The 16,775-nt window shown below is 35.1% G+C and overlaps 1 protein-coding gene and 1 long non-coding RNA gene across 3 annotated transcripts; one reads left to right on the top strand and one right to left on the bottom strand.

Annotated features, from left to right (window-relative positions):
* The first annotated feature begins 9,404 nt into the window (after positions 1–9,404).
* On the top strand, positions 9,405–11,736 carry LOC111897003 (uncharacterized). 2 transcript variants are annotated; one of them, XR_008232441.1, is made up of 3 exons: positions 9,483–9,821; positions 10,194–11,080; positions 11,176–11,736. It is a non-coding gene; the product is annotated as an uncharacterized LOC111897003 (long non-coding RNA). The 2 variants fall into 2 exon arrangements; XR_002852064.3 differs by having other exon boundaries at positions 9,405–9,821; positions 10,194–11,606.
* Positions 11,737–13,669: 1,933 nt separating this feature from the next.
* Positions 13,670–15,171, bottom strand: LOC111897000 (crocetin glucosyltransferase, chloroplastic). Its single transcript, XM_023892977.3, has one exon. The coding sequence runs from the start codon at positions 15,126–15,128 to the stop codon at positions 13,818–13,820; it is 1,311 nt and encodes a 436-aa protein (XP_023748745.1). The 5' UTR covers positions 15,129–15,171; the 3' UTR covers positions 13,670–13,817.
* Positions 15,172–16,775: the final 1,604 nt, after the last annotated feature.

Here is a 16,775-nt window from a genome sequence, read left to right as displayed (position 1 = left end):
AAGTCCAGCTGATTTCTGGGTACATGTCAAAGCTAGTGGGAGCATAAGTGTTATGCTAATAATCATCATGTTAGTGGGAGCATGATAATTATGATAAGTATTGCAAGCTAGCAATGTTAATTATAGAAAACAAAAGTTTCAATTGGGAAAAAGTTGTTTTGCTATAATTAAGGGAGAGGAAATTATACTTCATCTCAAATCTATAAGCTTAGATCGTGAGGTTTTAATCATTTAGTCAAGGATATATATATGAATTTCATGTTGGAATGACTCAACATAAGGAAATTCTGTATTTGAGTCCATTATTTGCGTTCTAAAATTCGATTATGATTACGGCATCCCTTTTCATAATCTGAATTATGAGAACTTGGCAAATTGAAATGGAAATGTTATAGCAAAAGACTGGTTTAGTCTTTATGTGAGACATCATGGATCGTGTCCCATATGCTTCGGATATAGGATCGATTACATGTGCTATATTCATCCGTTCTAAAATTTTCCAAATGCCTGGGGCATTAAGAAGGGAAAAAGGTTTAGAACTGGATATGACTAAAAGGATTAAACAATTGTCGATAACAATCTAAGGTTTACCAAAGATTGGTTGCTCAAGGACAGTTGGAAGTATAGTGATAATTCTGGAAGGACCATATTGACATAATCTGTAAGGAGGCAACTCTTGTTCAGAAGTGATAGTCAAAATGGAGTCTGGAAATGTTTCAAAGTTAGAATTTTCAATCTGTGTAAGATTAAGGAAACTTAATGCAAGAAGGATATTTCCAAGGAGTTGATCTCCTTTGGAATACTCTGTAATGATTGTTGCCAAGTCTTTATGACTTTGTGCATAATCATTACGAGAGGATCAATGCATATAAGTTTAGAATCTAACAGATTTCAGTAAATGACATGAATTTGGAATTCTTGCATTTGCAGTAAGGATTTGGGAGTGTGAAAAGAGAATCATTGAAGTTATGTTCAATTGATCTAGTTCACAAAGTAAAGATCATAGACAAACATAGTATGCATACTTGGTGTGTGGCATGACTAGTGTTTAGAAAAACATAGTGTACATGCTTGGAGCATGGGACAACTATTGTTCTAAATTCAAGAATAAAGTTGATAGTTGAAACAGTATACAATGAATAATGTGTAATCATATGGTGATAAATAAAAGGTGTTTTATTTATGTTCAAAGGGTTGATACCATATTGGATTCAATTATTATTGTGTTTCACTTTGCATGTTTTGACTTCCCGAATAAACTGGGTTATTCTTCTGGAATGACTAAGTTATTCAAACCATCCACAGTCGGTCATATGTTGGAAGTAGATATGAATTAAGACTGTCATGATGGGTTGTAGAGGTCTAAGGTGTTGGACAAGGCTACAGCAATCATGAGTGCTCATAAGTTCTGAGCATTGGACTCAACCCACGCTCACTGGAATCACTTCATGGAATTCTATCTCGAGTGATCGTGAGACGGTAATATCATATAAGTCTTCAAACCTAGAGATATGATTTGTTACTTACAAGTTGGTTATGCATTGACTGTACGAAACCGCATTGGTAACTCGATGTTATAAAACGTACTTTTGTGTGTAATTCAATGAGTGGTAGAACAAACATATGAGTCGAAGTTTATCTGTTCCTTCTTGGATTAGAAGCTGATATCTGGGCCCCTCGATGATTTTGTTTTGACCCATGTACCGGGCCCGGTCAGAACTAAGTTGATGTGTTCAATTAAGTTCTATGTCAAACAAATCGGAAATCGGGAAACAAATGCTGGACAATAAGCAAGACTATGTTCCATGTATTTGTCCGGCTGATATCTAGAACGGAGGATTATATGATCACTTATCTTAAATGGCGTACCATCATCTTCTCAGTTCCGAGAGACCTTGAAAGAGCTACGATTGCCGGTCGGTTCCTGAAGTACTAGAGATATAGTTATTAGACTTATCCAAGTGGGAGACTGTTGGATAAGGTGTCTAAGTCCATAACTATTTCGGGCTTGTACTTGACCCGACTCGGCATGGTCCATTTGGGTTGCATGGCACCATGCAATTGGATAGACTAAATGAGAGAAATAACACTTGGAGATTATTAATATATTATAAGTTCTAATATATTAATAATATTATTTGATTAGTTGATCAAAGAATTAATTTGGAATTAATTAAGTGATCAAAGGATAACTAATTAAATATATGGGTTGATTGTGTAAATCATCCATATCTTGTATAGTGGGCTAAGAGGCTCCATGGATTATCAAGTTGGGTTCTACCCATAGGATGCTCCATGGATGCTCCATGGGAGTTACAAACCCATGGGTCATGAAAATGAAGAGTCATGACACATTAGGGTTTACATGGTGTAACCCTAGATGTGTCAACACTATATAAGAAGCATATTCTCCACCAAAATCGGCACTACTAAGAAAACAAGAGGGCTTGGCCGATTTTTGAGAAGTGTGTTATCTCAAGAGTCTTTCCAAGAGCATTTGGTGTTGTGTGAAGCATTTGAGGCATCACACTTGGGGTGCTAGGCTCACAAGGTTTCAAGGAACACAAGCAACAACAAGGTAAGTTATTCTATCTATGATTCAAGTTAAAATTGTTCCCCATGTATGCTAGATAGGAATATAACCTTGGAATTCAACTTTGCATGATAATTAGACAAACATAGATCCAAGGTTATTAGGGTTGCATGTACACTTAGGAAGTGTTAGAATGCTCAAAACCCATCATAGGTAATATAACCGGCTATCACCTGTTTTTGCTTATGTGGCATCCACCTGGCATATGACTTAAATACGTTGCACCTACGTGGCATGGTGCATATATGGGAAAATGACTTATTAAGGTAACTAACTATTTCAGTTGTCCATATATAGGTAATGTTCTTTTTTTTGTACACATTAAGGTAACTAACTTGTTCTGTTTGTTCACATTTAGGTAATATGATCGGCTATCAACTGTTTTTGCTTATGTGGCATCCACCTGGCATATGACTTGAATACGTTGCACCTACGTGGCATCCACCTGGCATATGACTTGTTTTGTTTCTTCTTCCTCATCTTATTCTTCAAAACGACAAGATGAATTTCAAGCTGATCATCCATGTGATTGTGGCTTACCATCTCGTGTGAAGATTTCAAGAACTCCTGACAACCCACGAAGAAAATTTAGAGTTTGTCAAAACTCGATGGTAAATCAATATTGTTGAATATGTTGCAGGAGTTCTTAAAATCTTCACACGAGATGGTAAACCGCAATCACGTGGATGATCAGCTTGAAATTCATCTTATCATTTTGAAGAATAAGATGAGGAAGAAGAAGTCATCATCGATCTATCTAGGGTTTAGAATTAGGGGTGGAATCGTATGACACAGTTATAGTGTAATCGAATGAAGACAATATATGCACCATGCCACGTAGGTACAACGTATTCAAGTCATATGCCAGGTGGATGCCACATAAGCAAAAACAGTTGATAGCCGGTCATATTACCTAAATGTGAACAAACAGAACAAGTTAGTTACCTTAATGTGTACAAAAAAAAGAACATTACCTACATATGAACAACTGAAATAGTTAGTTACCTTAATAAGTCATTTTTCCATATATGCACCATGCCACGTAGGTCCAACGTATTCAAGTCATATGTCAGGTGGATGCCACATAAGCAAAAACAGGTGATAGCCGGTCATATTACCTAAATGTGAACAAACAAAACAAGTTAGTTACCTTAATGTGTACAAAAAAAAGAACATTACCTATATATGGACAATTGAAATAGTTAGTTACCTTAATAAGTCATTTTCCCTTTTTTTTAATAATCTGTTTCTTTTGTGTCTTGGTTTGAGAGTCTTTCTATATATGTGTCCACCCACCGCTCCAAAAATCTATTCGTGTCACCATAATCTCTTCCAAACTATCCATCATCGCTTTCTATTCTCTCACCCACTGTTCCTCTTTTCTTCGTCCTTCATCCCCCCAGTAGAACCACCAACTTCAGTTCTTGCCACCAGCTTTCCCGGTGGGTTCTCTCAATTCCTTTGGTTGTTGAAGCTGATATTGGTTGTTCGATTTTGGGAATTTCTAATCTGTTTTATTTCTATGCCCTATCTCTCCCACTGTTCCTCTTTTCTTCATCCTTTTGCACCGACTGTATGATCAAATACATCCAAGTGAAGCTGGAGGACAATGTATCAGGCATCAAATGTCCAGCTCTCACTTGCGATCACTCCCTCGAGCCCCTCTCATGTCGCCCAAAGATTGCACGCCAACTGTTCGACAAATGGTGTGACGTACTCTACGAGTCGGCGGTCCTAGGGCATGATCTTGCCCTAACAGAGATTTTTCGGCTTTGGTTATCAACGAGTGTGGTGGCGAAGGTAATTTAAAGCGATACGTATGTCCTAATTGTAAGAAAGCCTTTTGTTTCTGATGTAAGGTTCCATGGCATTCTGGGTATAGGTGCGAGGAGAGTAGTGAAATGAGGGATCGAAACGACATCGCTTTTGGTGTTCTTTCCGAGAGGAATCAATGGATGAGGTGCCGATAGACACTATGTTGAACTTGTCAAAGGTTGTGCCATTGTTAAATGCGAGTATCTCTCTTATTCCCTCTATCAAATTCCACTCACAAATATAGGAATTTTTTTCATATATTAATATGGATAACTTGATTGTTTTGTTTATTATCCTGGGTATTTATGTTAGTGAATTTATTATTCCCACTTTGATTTCCTCTGCCACACCACCGATTTCCTCCACCATCACCGCCACTCCAACACCTTATAAGACAAATCCAGTTACGTTTGGAAACTAGGGTTTGGTTATGTAACTTTCGTGTATCCGACTTTGGAAAAAATCAAATTTTTTGCTTTCTGCATTGACGATTTTGCCGCTTTCGATCTTTCTTCTTTTCCCTGTTTTCTGGTATCTGTTAGATTAATTTTTTGGTTCTCTTAATTTTCTGAATTTTACATCGATATGTATAATCTTATTTTAATTGGGTATATGTTTATTAGTTGATTTGATTTTTTTTGTTCTCTTAATTTTCCATCGATATGTATTACCTGAATAAGGTTGCCATAAATCCAATGACTCTTAAGTTTCGGCAGCTATGTTACCTCCAGTAGGATCTGAAATACTTTTTTTTATATAGTCTTTGAACTATCCCTGATGAACAACACTCTACTATAGTTTATGGTTATAGCTCTTTATTTGGGTTCATGAAGATCTTTCATGTAATTTCTTGAAAGCAATTGTGATATCTGAGGAGCATAGATTGCATACAGGCTTAAACCTCAAATCTTCATGCTAGGCTCATGTGTCCAAAGGGGTATTGACAAAGTTTTTGAAAAATCACATTTTTTTAATCAGAATGACAAATTTGTTATTGACAGATAATTATTTACTCAATTGTATGCTCTATATTTGATTAATTCAGGCTAAATGCAACTAATAACAACCTTCCTTAGTTTATATAGTATTTTACAAAAAAATTCTATTACAAGTTTCTACTTTCAAATTTCTTTTTGAAAAATCTTCCCATTTATAGCATTTTACTTTCAACCACCATCACCAAAAGAGAAAGATCAAGTGATTACTTATTTTGATTTATTGCAAATTTAAAAATCTAAGTTGATTGATGAAGAGCCTAGAGTTATTATGGTTGAAGATTTAGATGAAGGTAGACCTCTTTGGTATGATTTTATTAGAACTAATTATTTATATCATTTCACTGTCATTTTACTTGAAAAACTAAGCAATTGTTTGGCTTTTCTTTTAGGTTCCTATCATGACAGTTATTAAAGATACAAGTATGGAAATCGATCAGAAAGTTGTGTGAATGCTTGGTGATTATGCTGCTCTGTGTTTGCCATCCATTTTAGATAAGATTTGTATATTAATCAAATACAACCCAAAAACATTCCAGATTTACCCTTGGGTTTGGAACAGCTTCACGTGTTACACACTTTTGTTTTCACCTGCTGGAATTTTGATGAACTTGAAACTGATATAATTTGTTTCGTCCAAAAAAACGGGTAAAAACAAGATAAGACAAAATGTTTTCATTCTGTGCATTCCTTTGGCGTATCCAATCCCGCAAAACGGGAATCTTCCCTAGTTATAAATAAATAAAGCATATGATGGATTAAGTATCATTTGCTAAAATGAATAAAATATGCTACAAAAAAGTTGGTTACAAATTAGATTAGAAAAATTATGAATTGTGATAATGCATATTTTAATAACTTTGTGATTTGTACATGTTTAATTAAACAGTAAATGGTAAATATTTAATTACAAGTGGAGATTTTTAACTTGATTTTTGGTGTATGATTCTTGTTGAACATACCGAGATGATGCCTTACCCATGTGTGATAATGAAATTGACATAAAAAATACAATAGGTAATTATAAATAAATAAAGTAATATGATGGATTAAGTATGTTTTGCTAAAAATGACTAAAAGATGCTACAAAAAAGTTGGTTATAAATTTCGAAAAACTTCCTTATAAAGAACATTGCAAGTTTTATATGTGAGTCTGCCATCTTTATCTAATTAATAATTTTAATTCATCTGTGCTTTCAACTCTAGATAAGGCAACATACAATTGCTCATGTGAAAAATGTAACACCATAAATTTCAAAACAAATTTTCATTTAAAAATAATCGTTTAATTCTTAAAAAACACTTTTCTTAAAATCTCATTCATAATCGAATTACAAAAACATAACTCCATTTTCACTTGCATAATAAACCAGGATCCTCAAAACATGACTCTTTCTCTGGTGTGTACAATCGAGCCGGTGCCGTCCCGTGATCCTGAGAGAAACCTGGAACACATAACACAAAACACTGTAAGCACGAAGCTTAGTGAGTTACCCAAAATACCACACATAACACATATTAGCCCCTTCGAGGCTATAACTCTGTGGGTCCGTGGACCCTACTATGTGAACCTTCCGGTTCTAACTCTGTGAACCCTCCGGTTCTAACTCTGGGAACCCTCCGGTTCTAACTCTATAAACATGCACATCATAAATCACATAGAAATAATGCAGTACAACCATACATAGCATACAAATACTCTGTCACATAACTCTGGTTACCTACTCAAGATAAAGTACAGTGAGAAGACTCACCTGGCAAGCAGAAAGCATATATCCCCACACTTGAATCTCGAACTCGCCACCGCCTAACACATAAGGCAAATACTCTCATGAATATAACTCTCGAGACTAGAATCAACCCTCTCTCGGCACCCTCTTCAGGGTAAAAGACCATTTTACCCCTCTCTTGGCCCAAAGGACACATCGCTGACCAAACCCTAAAAGTCAACAAAAGTCAACGGTCAACTTTGACCGGACTCAGCGAGTGCACTAGGGCGACTCGGCGAGTCTATACGTGTCTACTGACTCCCTTGAATCCTCTCTTGACACGTCGAGTATTTCTCTGACTCGACGAGTTTCACCTGGCATAAATCGCGAGGCCACCACGACTCAACTCGCTGAGTCTCAAGAACAACTCGGCGAGTTCCGGCTTGACTCAGTCCCCCCTGACTCTCCCTGACTCACTGAGTCGACCCCTCAACTCGACAAGACCACTCGCTGAGTGGTTACGGGAAAACTTCATGCTACTCGCCGAGTCTGTTCTTCAGACTTGGCGAGTCCATGCCATGCATAACTCAAACTCACTTCTAAGGTCAGATCTGTTCCATACAATCATAGATCTGGCCTCCCCAGGCATGATAATCACATTAAGTCCAAACCTTGGTGCTCAAACAACGACTATTTGCTCCTAGATGATGTTTTAGCCCCATATCTCATAACTCTAGGTCAAAAATCCCATGAATCCTCATAAAGCTTAAGGAATAAAGCTTCTCTGGACCTCTATGGATCTCATCCCAAGCCTCATCACAAATAGGGACGAAATGGACATCAAATCTAACCAACAAAGGGGTCAAGAAACCCTAACCCCCATGTTTATCATGGCAACAAAAAAGGAAGCCAAAATATACCTCCAAGATGATGCTCTGAGCTCCAAAATCGAAGGATGTCCACCTCCCTTGCCTCCTCTTAGCTAGAATCTCCTTTGCCTTGCCAATCAAAGCTTCAAAGGTCAACAATGGCCTATTCTCTCTCCCAAAACGCTCAAATCTCTTTAGGGTTTCTCTCTGGGGTTGGTGGCCGGAAATGACGGCCATAAGCCCCTTTAAATAGGTCTCAAACCCTGGAAATTAGGGTTTCATTAAACAGCGTGGACTCGCCGAGTCCGGACGTGAACCCGGATGAACATCCGCGACCCTACTTGGCGAGTCTTGGCTCCAACTCGCCGAGTTCCTCCTTAAACACCAAAATAATTAAATAAAATAATATACCTGGGAAATCAGGATGTTACAAAAAAAATTGGATCTTTGAGAAACAAACCAATCTTTGGTACATGTTATTGTTGTTTTCTGCATAAACGATAACAGTATATGCTATAAAAAGTATAAGGAGGTAAAAAATATGTTTTTTTATAATAAAATTGAAGAAATAAACATACCTTTGTAAGCATCAGGAACTAGTGTCGAACAATATTTATTTGCAGTAGATGGAAAGTTTGCTGAAGTATCAACAATTTTAGTTGTTGCAGATAGACATGTTGATGTAGTATCCAATTTAATATTATTTGTATTATCGGAAACTATTTAATTTTCTAGTTATTTTTTAGAAGAAATTGAATGCATTGTATGTCTGCAATGTTAACAGATAACTCGATTTAGTTAATAAAACAACATGTCTAAAATTACAGAATAAATAATTCATATATAATATTTATATGTTGAACAAAGGGGTATAATATATATTTTTGACATATTGACAGATTATGATTAAATTACAAAGAAATAACATATAAACCTACAATTTTGTAGTATATAATATATAACTGTAATATTTTTATTAAACTTTATAATATCGCACGATAGTTTCACATATATCCATGTTCTTATTTTTTATACAATAATATAATATTTCAAAAAAGTATACATATTAAATAATAAAAAATATATTGTTTAGGTATATGTAAGTTACGTTTAAAAGTTTATAATGAAATATGTTGAAAATAGTGATATATAAAAGTAAATATATTATTGAAATATTGTTATTACATCATATTGTAATTAACAATTATGTAAGAATCTTATTTATATTCCATTAACCATAATATTAGATTTTAAAAAAGAAATATTATTCTAATAGTAAACATTTACATGTGAAAGCACATGTAAAACGACATAAAATTAAAGCTGTAAAAATTGATATGTTAGAAAACATATAAAACAAAGTAAAAAATGAATTTGTAATCTAATTACAAAGGAGGGGCTGAAATGGTTTAAAAGAATCAATGAGATTTGAGGTTAATTTGTCAATAATTTCCATAGGGGACTGTCTTGGTCAAATTCATAAAGTGGAGTGGCTGAATTGGGCGATTAGACCAAAAATTGAAATTAGGGAAAAGGGGTCAGGTCTCCGTTTTCTTCAATTTGAGAAAAAGAAACAACCGATCGAAGAAAGGGCTCTAATGGCGTTCGATCGGGAAAAGAAGCAGGGGGAGGATCTCTGGGGTTTCGCTGGACCGAAGGAAAAAGATGAAAAGAAGCAGGAAGCTGTTGTCGATTCTTGGTGGGTGAAGGTTTGAGAAGTTGAGGACCTTCTCTCACTCACAACTGCTGATCCCAGTGATGAAGACTCGGGTGATGTGAGGCCTCTTCAGTCTTCTAGTGGTTCTCCACAAGTTGGTGCTTCAAAAAGATCTATGATAAGGTTAGTCCCTATTTCTTTGTTCTTTTTCACACTAACTGTTGTATGGATAAATGATGATGAATTGTTGTATGGATAAAGTGATGTGTGAACAAAGACTATTTCTTTGTTACATTGAATAAACCTTCTGAACGACAGTAAATGATGATTGTACCCTTTGTCTGGAACTAACGTTGACATCAACTGACAAATAGCTACAAATATCCCACATACATTGAGGTATATGTGTTACCAGAATGGCGGATTGTTTATATAATGTGCTAATTATTATACATTAGGGATATCTCTTATGAATCATGGTTATTTAGTCTCTAGTAAGATGATGTTATCAATAGTTATAGTTTATGACCATTTTACCTTTTGTGTCATTAACAGGCTGGACAATCTTATAATGGAGGCAATAAACAACTTGAAGGAGCATGGTGGCTCTAATAAGACTACCATTGGCACATACATAGAGGTATCTGTGTTATATTGTGTTTTTTTAGCTTTAACTTTTAGTTTCTTTTTAATCAGCATGTTTAATAATAGATAATGGGAATATATAGTTTAATTGATTAGTTTATTACAAAATTATACTTTAAATTATTCGTAAAAGATACATATAAAGACACATCGATTAAAACAACAATGGATGAAAGAGGAAGATGAATACATCTTACAGTACTTTCATGCATATGTTAAATAGACATACGTAAAAGTAAATCCAATATGCATAAATCCAATTTAATAATGAGAAAAAACAGGAGAATTGAGAGTAAAGAAACCCCAAAAGATGGTATAAAAAAGAGATATAGAGAAGTCATATATGCAGATAGATTACATATTAAAGAAAACTAACCTTAAACCTTATCAACAATGATTGAATGAAAACGATCGAGTTAAATGGATTTGAAATGATTAATCTAAGATTGGATGCAGAGAGGTGTAGGAAAACAATGAATGAATGTAATAGTCAATTATATAGCGAGATTATGAGAAAATTAACTTTTGCAAAGTAGTCTCATAAGCAGAATCGTGGATACCAAAGCATGTAGATCTTATAGTCATATATATGGGTATGCATTTATTTCCAGCAAATTTTTTGGGATTTACTTAATTGATAGCTCGATAATTTTAAGAATGCTGAAAAGAAGGAATATATTAGATGGATAATAGTAGTATTCTGAAAAGATAATTTTAAGAATGCAGATTTTTTGGGATTTAATCACGGGAAATTATTTAATTTCCAATCACAATAAACAAACTTCCATATAAATCAGGTATTTCGAATTTCAAATTTGAATAACCGATTTTTGTATATTATTTGCAAATCTTTTATTCATTTTAAATTTTTGATTGCATTTTTTTACTGCAGTTTTTTCCGGATTAATTGCCTCTATTTGAAGTGGAGGATTAACGTAAATGGACCTGAAGAAAAGAAGTGGGAAAAATATATTTTGGGGGTCTGGGAGACTGACACGTGGCACTATTCTACTTATTTATTAGGATAGGGGATATATATATATACAAACCAGTTTTGACGGGTAACCGGCGGGTAGCGGTTCCGGAAAAATGAAAACCGGAACCACTTAAGGCAGTTCCAAACTTTCCGGTTCCAAAACCAACGGTTCCGAAAGTGGGTACCATGTTATTCTGCCTACGAAATAGTAGAAAGAAAGTGGATGACCATCTTATATAGAAGCGAATGTTGGCTTAAGTTTTATTAATGGGCAATGTACTATAGAGTTAAGTCGATGGCAAAATAAATCAAGAAAAATAAGGTTAGCAGGTTTCGAACTTGCATCATCTCCTACAATTGCCTAAGTCGTTAACCAATAGAGCATGTTTCGTTTTATGTTTATAGCCTCAGGACTATGTATATATACATATATAACTCACAAAATACATATAATATATCAACATTCGGTTCGGTTTCTTTCGGTTTTACCAAACCTAAAAACCGAATCCAAACCAAAAAATTCGGTTTTTAAAATTATAAACCCAAACCGTCGGTTTATATTTCGGTTTCAGTTTTGTCGGTTTTTCGGTTTCCGGGTTCGGTTTTACTCACCACTAGTGAATACATTATATATCTAATCTTAAATAACATTTTATTCTGAACACGCATTTAGTCTCTTAATCCATATTGATTACATTGCCTTAAAAATTTTGTTGCCTATTTCCAAAATCATTGGAGGGGCCGATAGTAGTTTTATTCTCAAATAAATTGTTATCTTAATTTTTTGGTAATAATAGTCTAAAAACCAGGGGGTCATGGTAATAATATATATATATATATATATATATATATATATATATATATATATATATATATATATATATATATATATATATATATATATATATATATATATATATAAACGGATAAAGAAAAAACCAAGTGTAGAAAGAATAGCAAAATATAACAAATTTGTACCCGGTTAAGGGCAAAAGCAGGAAGATCCAATACATAGACTTTGAAGAACTAGAACCACTTTCATATATCTAAGGGGTGTTTAGATTAACTTATTAGCTTATTTGCTTATTAACTTATTTGTGGTGAGAATAAGTAATAAACAATAAGCAAGAGGGAAGATGCTTATTAAAATCAGCTAATTTTAGTTAATTTCTAATACAATAAGTTGATTTTTAATGATTTTATCTAAACACTTAAACTTAGTTTATTATGATAGAAATAAACAATAAGCAATAAACACTTTTTTTTTCCTATCCAAAGACCCCTAAATCTTTTATATCCCATCATCCAATTTTATACAATTAAAATATATATAACCTTCATCTTCTAAACCCCACATCACTAATCTCAATGTCGAGTACATATCTTCCCGACCATGATGAACAACTTCATTTTCTTTAAAAACAAACAAGTCTCTCTTTACCTCAATCCAACTACACCCTACTACTTTCTTAGTCTTTATTTCTTTTTCTTTCTTCACTGTAGCTACACTTTCCCATTTTCCCCTCATCTCATAAGATTTACACAACACAATATAAGGTAACACACATAGGTTCCAATTCCACCATTATTTCAGCAACTTCTCTATAAATCCCAACTCTATATGTACCGCATAAACATCAAGAATCGACTTGCACATAAAACCATCGAGTCCACTGCCCATTGTTGTTATTATGTTAATTGCTTCATTAAATTTCTAGCTAATTGTATCATCAAGTCAATAATGGTGGTCAAATGGGTGCTTTTTTGGCATAACAGGCAAGGTTCTAAAAAGCTCGTCATGGCTCCGCTATGACGCGTCACGACTCCAAGGCTTGCGCATGCCGCCAAGCTTTGCCAAAATACCGTCTTAACTCATATATGTGTATAAAAATGAATAATAGTTGAAAATACATATAAAAAATATTAATTATATAGAAAATTATCGCCTTAAGTCACGCCTTACAAACGTCATGACTCACCAAGGCTCGGAAAAACTTGAGGCTTGACATTGCCGCCAAGTCACGCATTACGTTATTTAAAACCTTGATAACAGGTATGTGTTCTCCATTGAATAAAAGATTAACAACCCTTCGTACGTGGGTCAGAATCAGGTTTGCGATTCACGGAAAAGAAGTCTAAATATCACATATTTACTTATTAACTTTTACTTTCTTTTATTTTATATATTTTTTTATTTTATTTTTCTAATAAAATAAACGGGTCATTGGTCAACTCCTAAATTAGTTATAAACTTAAACAAACCCGTAAAATAAACGGTTAAAGGGTCAAAAAAAAAAAAAAAAAAAAAAAAAAAACTCAACTCAAACCATTTTATCTTCGTCGGATCAAAACAGAGCCTTTATCCAGCTAGCAAATATTGTAAACTTATATTAAAGGAAAATGATAAAAGTGTGATAAAATGATAATCTGGATATATTATCTAAAGTTTTCTTACTCAATGTAGAACATGAGCACATGACATTAACCGAAAACAAAAACTGATATATAAAAAGTTACAAATTTCGTTTTCAAAAACAAAAAATGTCTTGATCAAAATTTCATTCTGAAACAAGTTTTAAGGTTTGGAAAAATCGATTTAGATTTCTATGTGAAGATCCATTCTCCGACATGGCCTCCATAGCCATGCTTTTCAATTTCTCACAGTTCCTCGTTATCTCTCCACCTCCCATCACCACCGCCAAACACCTCTTCATCTCTTCCCTCCCCACCACTCCTTCATCATCCGCCACCGCCTTCACCCCATTCCCCCACACTTCCTCCACCATCTTTGCATTCATCTTCTGATCGACATCCTGTGGACACCCCACCATTGCAACCCCACTTACCATGCTCTCCATCGTCGAGTTCCACCCACAATGCGTCACAAAACACCCGATGGCAACGTGGTTCAGAACCTCCACCTGTGAACACCATCTCACTATCAACCCACCGCCTTCCGCCGTGTAACGTCTCGACTCTTCATCATCCTCTCCTTGATTGCGAATGACCCACAAAAACGGGTAGCCTAATTCGATTAATCCTTGAAATATCTCATCTTTTTGATTTTTCTGTAACTTCACCAAGCTTCCAAAGGAAACGTAAACCACTGATTTCTCCCGTTTCGAGTCTAGCCATCTAAGATATGTTTCTCTATCGGAATCCTGAATAGTATCAACGACGAACGGCTCCTCCGTTTCGTCGGAATTCAATGGTCCGACGGAGAAGATGTTAATGTGGTCTGGTAGTGATTGAATTGATTGTTCTTCTAAGCCATCAAAGCTGTTGATTAGTATGAATGAATTTGGGTGTTTTTCTAGGGTGTCTATGTGTTCTTGGGAAACATAAGCATATTGATGGGTGGGCATGAGAAAAGAAGGGATTTCACAATATCTTAACAAGGGCAATCCTGGTACTTTTATTGAACCAGTAAGGTCAATATTGGAATTTCCTACCCCACCACCTTTCAAGAAATGGTAAACCACTGAAAAAGAAGCTGCGGACTGGAAGTAGAATAATGCTGACGGCACGTGGAGTTCACGCGCCACCTTTGCCACCCATGGAAGGGAAAGACCATAGATTAAGAAATCCACCTTTTGGCCCTCTTTAGCTTTTGTTACCATGAGTTTTTTGAGGTCAATTGACCCAACGAGCTTGAGTTCTTGGAGGGAGCTTAGTTTTCCATCAGCACCACCGCCGGGGAAGAAATGGTAAGATAGGCCGGGGACTGAAGGGAGGGTTTTTAGGCCGCTGACGGTGGTGGCCAGAGTGACTTGAGCACCGGCGCGTGTGAGTCTGGTAGCTAGTCGGAAAGTGGGGTTGATGTGGCTTTGGACAGGTAAAGATACGAGGAGGAAATGGTGGTGCTTCATGGTTATCGTTGGATTTAGTCTAGTGTTGTTATATATATGGCGACTACGAATAGAAATGATTAGTCTATTTAGTAGGTATACAAATAGAATTTGCCTATATTTTTATATCGTGGTCATTGCCATGCAAGAATCAATTTTGATAGATTTGATATAACATATCTAAATAATTCAATAAAATAAAATAAGATCGTATATGACATCACTGGTTACCTCAATCCATCTTGATGGCTTGATTTCTAATATTAAATCTAACAAATAGGTTTAGTTGCATTTCTTGAACAAGCATGTATCCATTTCTTTCAAAATGCTATACTCATATTTAACTTTTCACTATATTGTCACATAAGTATATTATTTTCCTTTTGCAGTTTTCAGTTTATTTATCATATCATGTTATATTTATTTTTCATCTTTCAAGAATAATTTATATAAAGTTTAAGAATAATATATAAATTTTAATGCACAATAAATAAGTACTATATTATTTTCCTTTTGTGAGAGAAGACGAACGCCGCCGCCGACGAAGGTGGTTTGGGTGGTTTGAGTAGGGACGTCTCTAGTGGTTTCCTACATTGGAGTTGAAATCCGTCATAAACGGTGGCGGCGGCAATATTCAGTCAAACAGTAAGGAGAGAAAGATAGATAGGGAGAAAAAATCTCTTAGAAGAGAGATATGGGTGTAGTAGAATCGTGGAAATGAAAAATAAATAAATAAGGAGCAAATATCCAAAAAGACAAAATTGCCCTTCATGTTTAAAGACATGTAGGACTTAACATGGTGTTTTAGATGGTACTTAACTAGAAGCACCAAATTGGCATTCTATGATCTGAACCCCCAAATGAAACGAGTTAAGTACCATATTCCTCTGGAACGAGTTAAGTACCATGTCACTTTAAACATTTGGGAGTTCAGATCATAGAATGCTCAAATTAACTCCAACATTTGGGGGTTCAAATCATAGGTGAAAATGGAATTGAACTCGTTCCATTTGGAGTTAATTTGAGTATTCTATGATCTGAACCCCCAAATGTTAAAGTGATCCAAAACTTCTTCCAAAAAATCAGATGGTCTTTGTTGATTTCCTCGTCATTATCTTCCAATGTATCAATGTAAGCTTTCTACAATGCCCCTCTTCATGTTCACACCATTGTTTGCACCTTTAAGATTGGCTAGGAGATGAATCCTTTATAAATGAAATTAGATTGGAATTGGAGAAAGTAGAATGAAATTTGTAACGCTCGTAGATCCGGACTAGTCAATTTAGAGATAATAGGGGTCGAAAACGACTTTTTGACAAAAGATTATTTAGAATAAATAATCTTAACCAAGTTTTAGAATATGTCTCAAGGGTTTCGTACATATAAAGAACGTTGAAATTCGAGTTATAACGAAAAAGTTATGGTCCGTCGAAGTTTTACGGCTAAACCGGCACGACACCGGGAGACGTAAATAGTGAATTTACAATGGATGACTTTTTATCCTTAGAAATCTAAACAAAAGTTGTAGAATACATTAAACCAAGAATATACAAAAAAGAACGCCCAAATCTGACTTCGTATGATGAAATTATGAATTTTCTAAGATTTGGCTTTGCAGTGCACAACCTGAAACTCGAATTAGATCGAGCGGTTTTTGACCTACGTGAC

Source organism: Lactuca sativa, chromosome 1 (assembly GCF_002870075.4).
Source record: "Lactuca sativa cultivar Salinas chromosome 1, Lsat_Salinas_v11, whole genome shotgun sequence".
Taxonomy (NCBI): Eukaryota; Viridiplantae; Streptophyta; class Magnoliopsida; order Asterales; family Asteraceae; genus Lactuca; species Lactuca sativa.
This window is presented reverse-complemented; position numbering and strand designations above follow the sequence as displayed.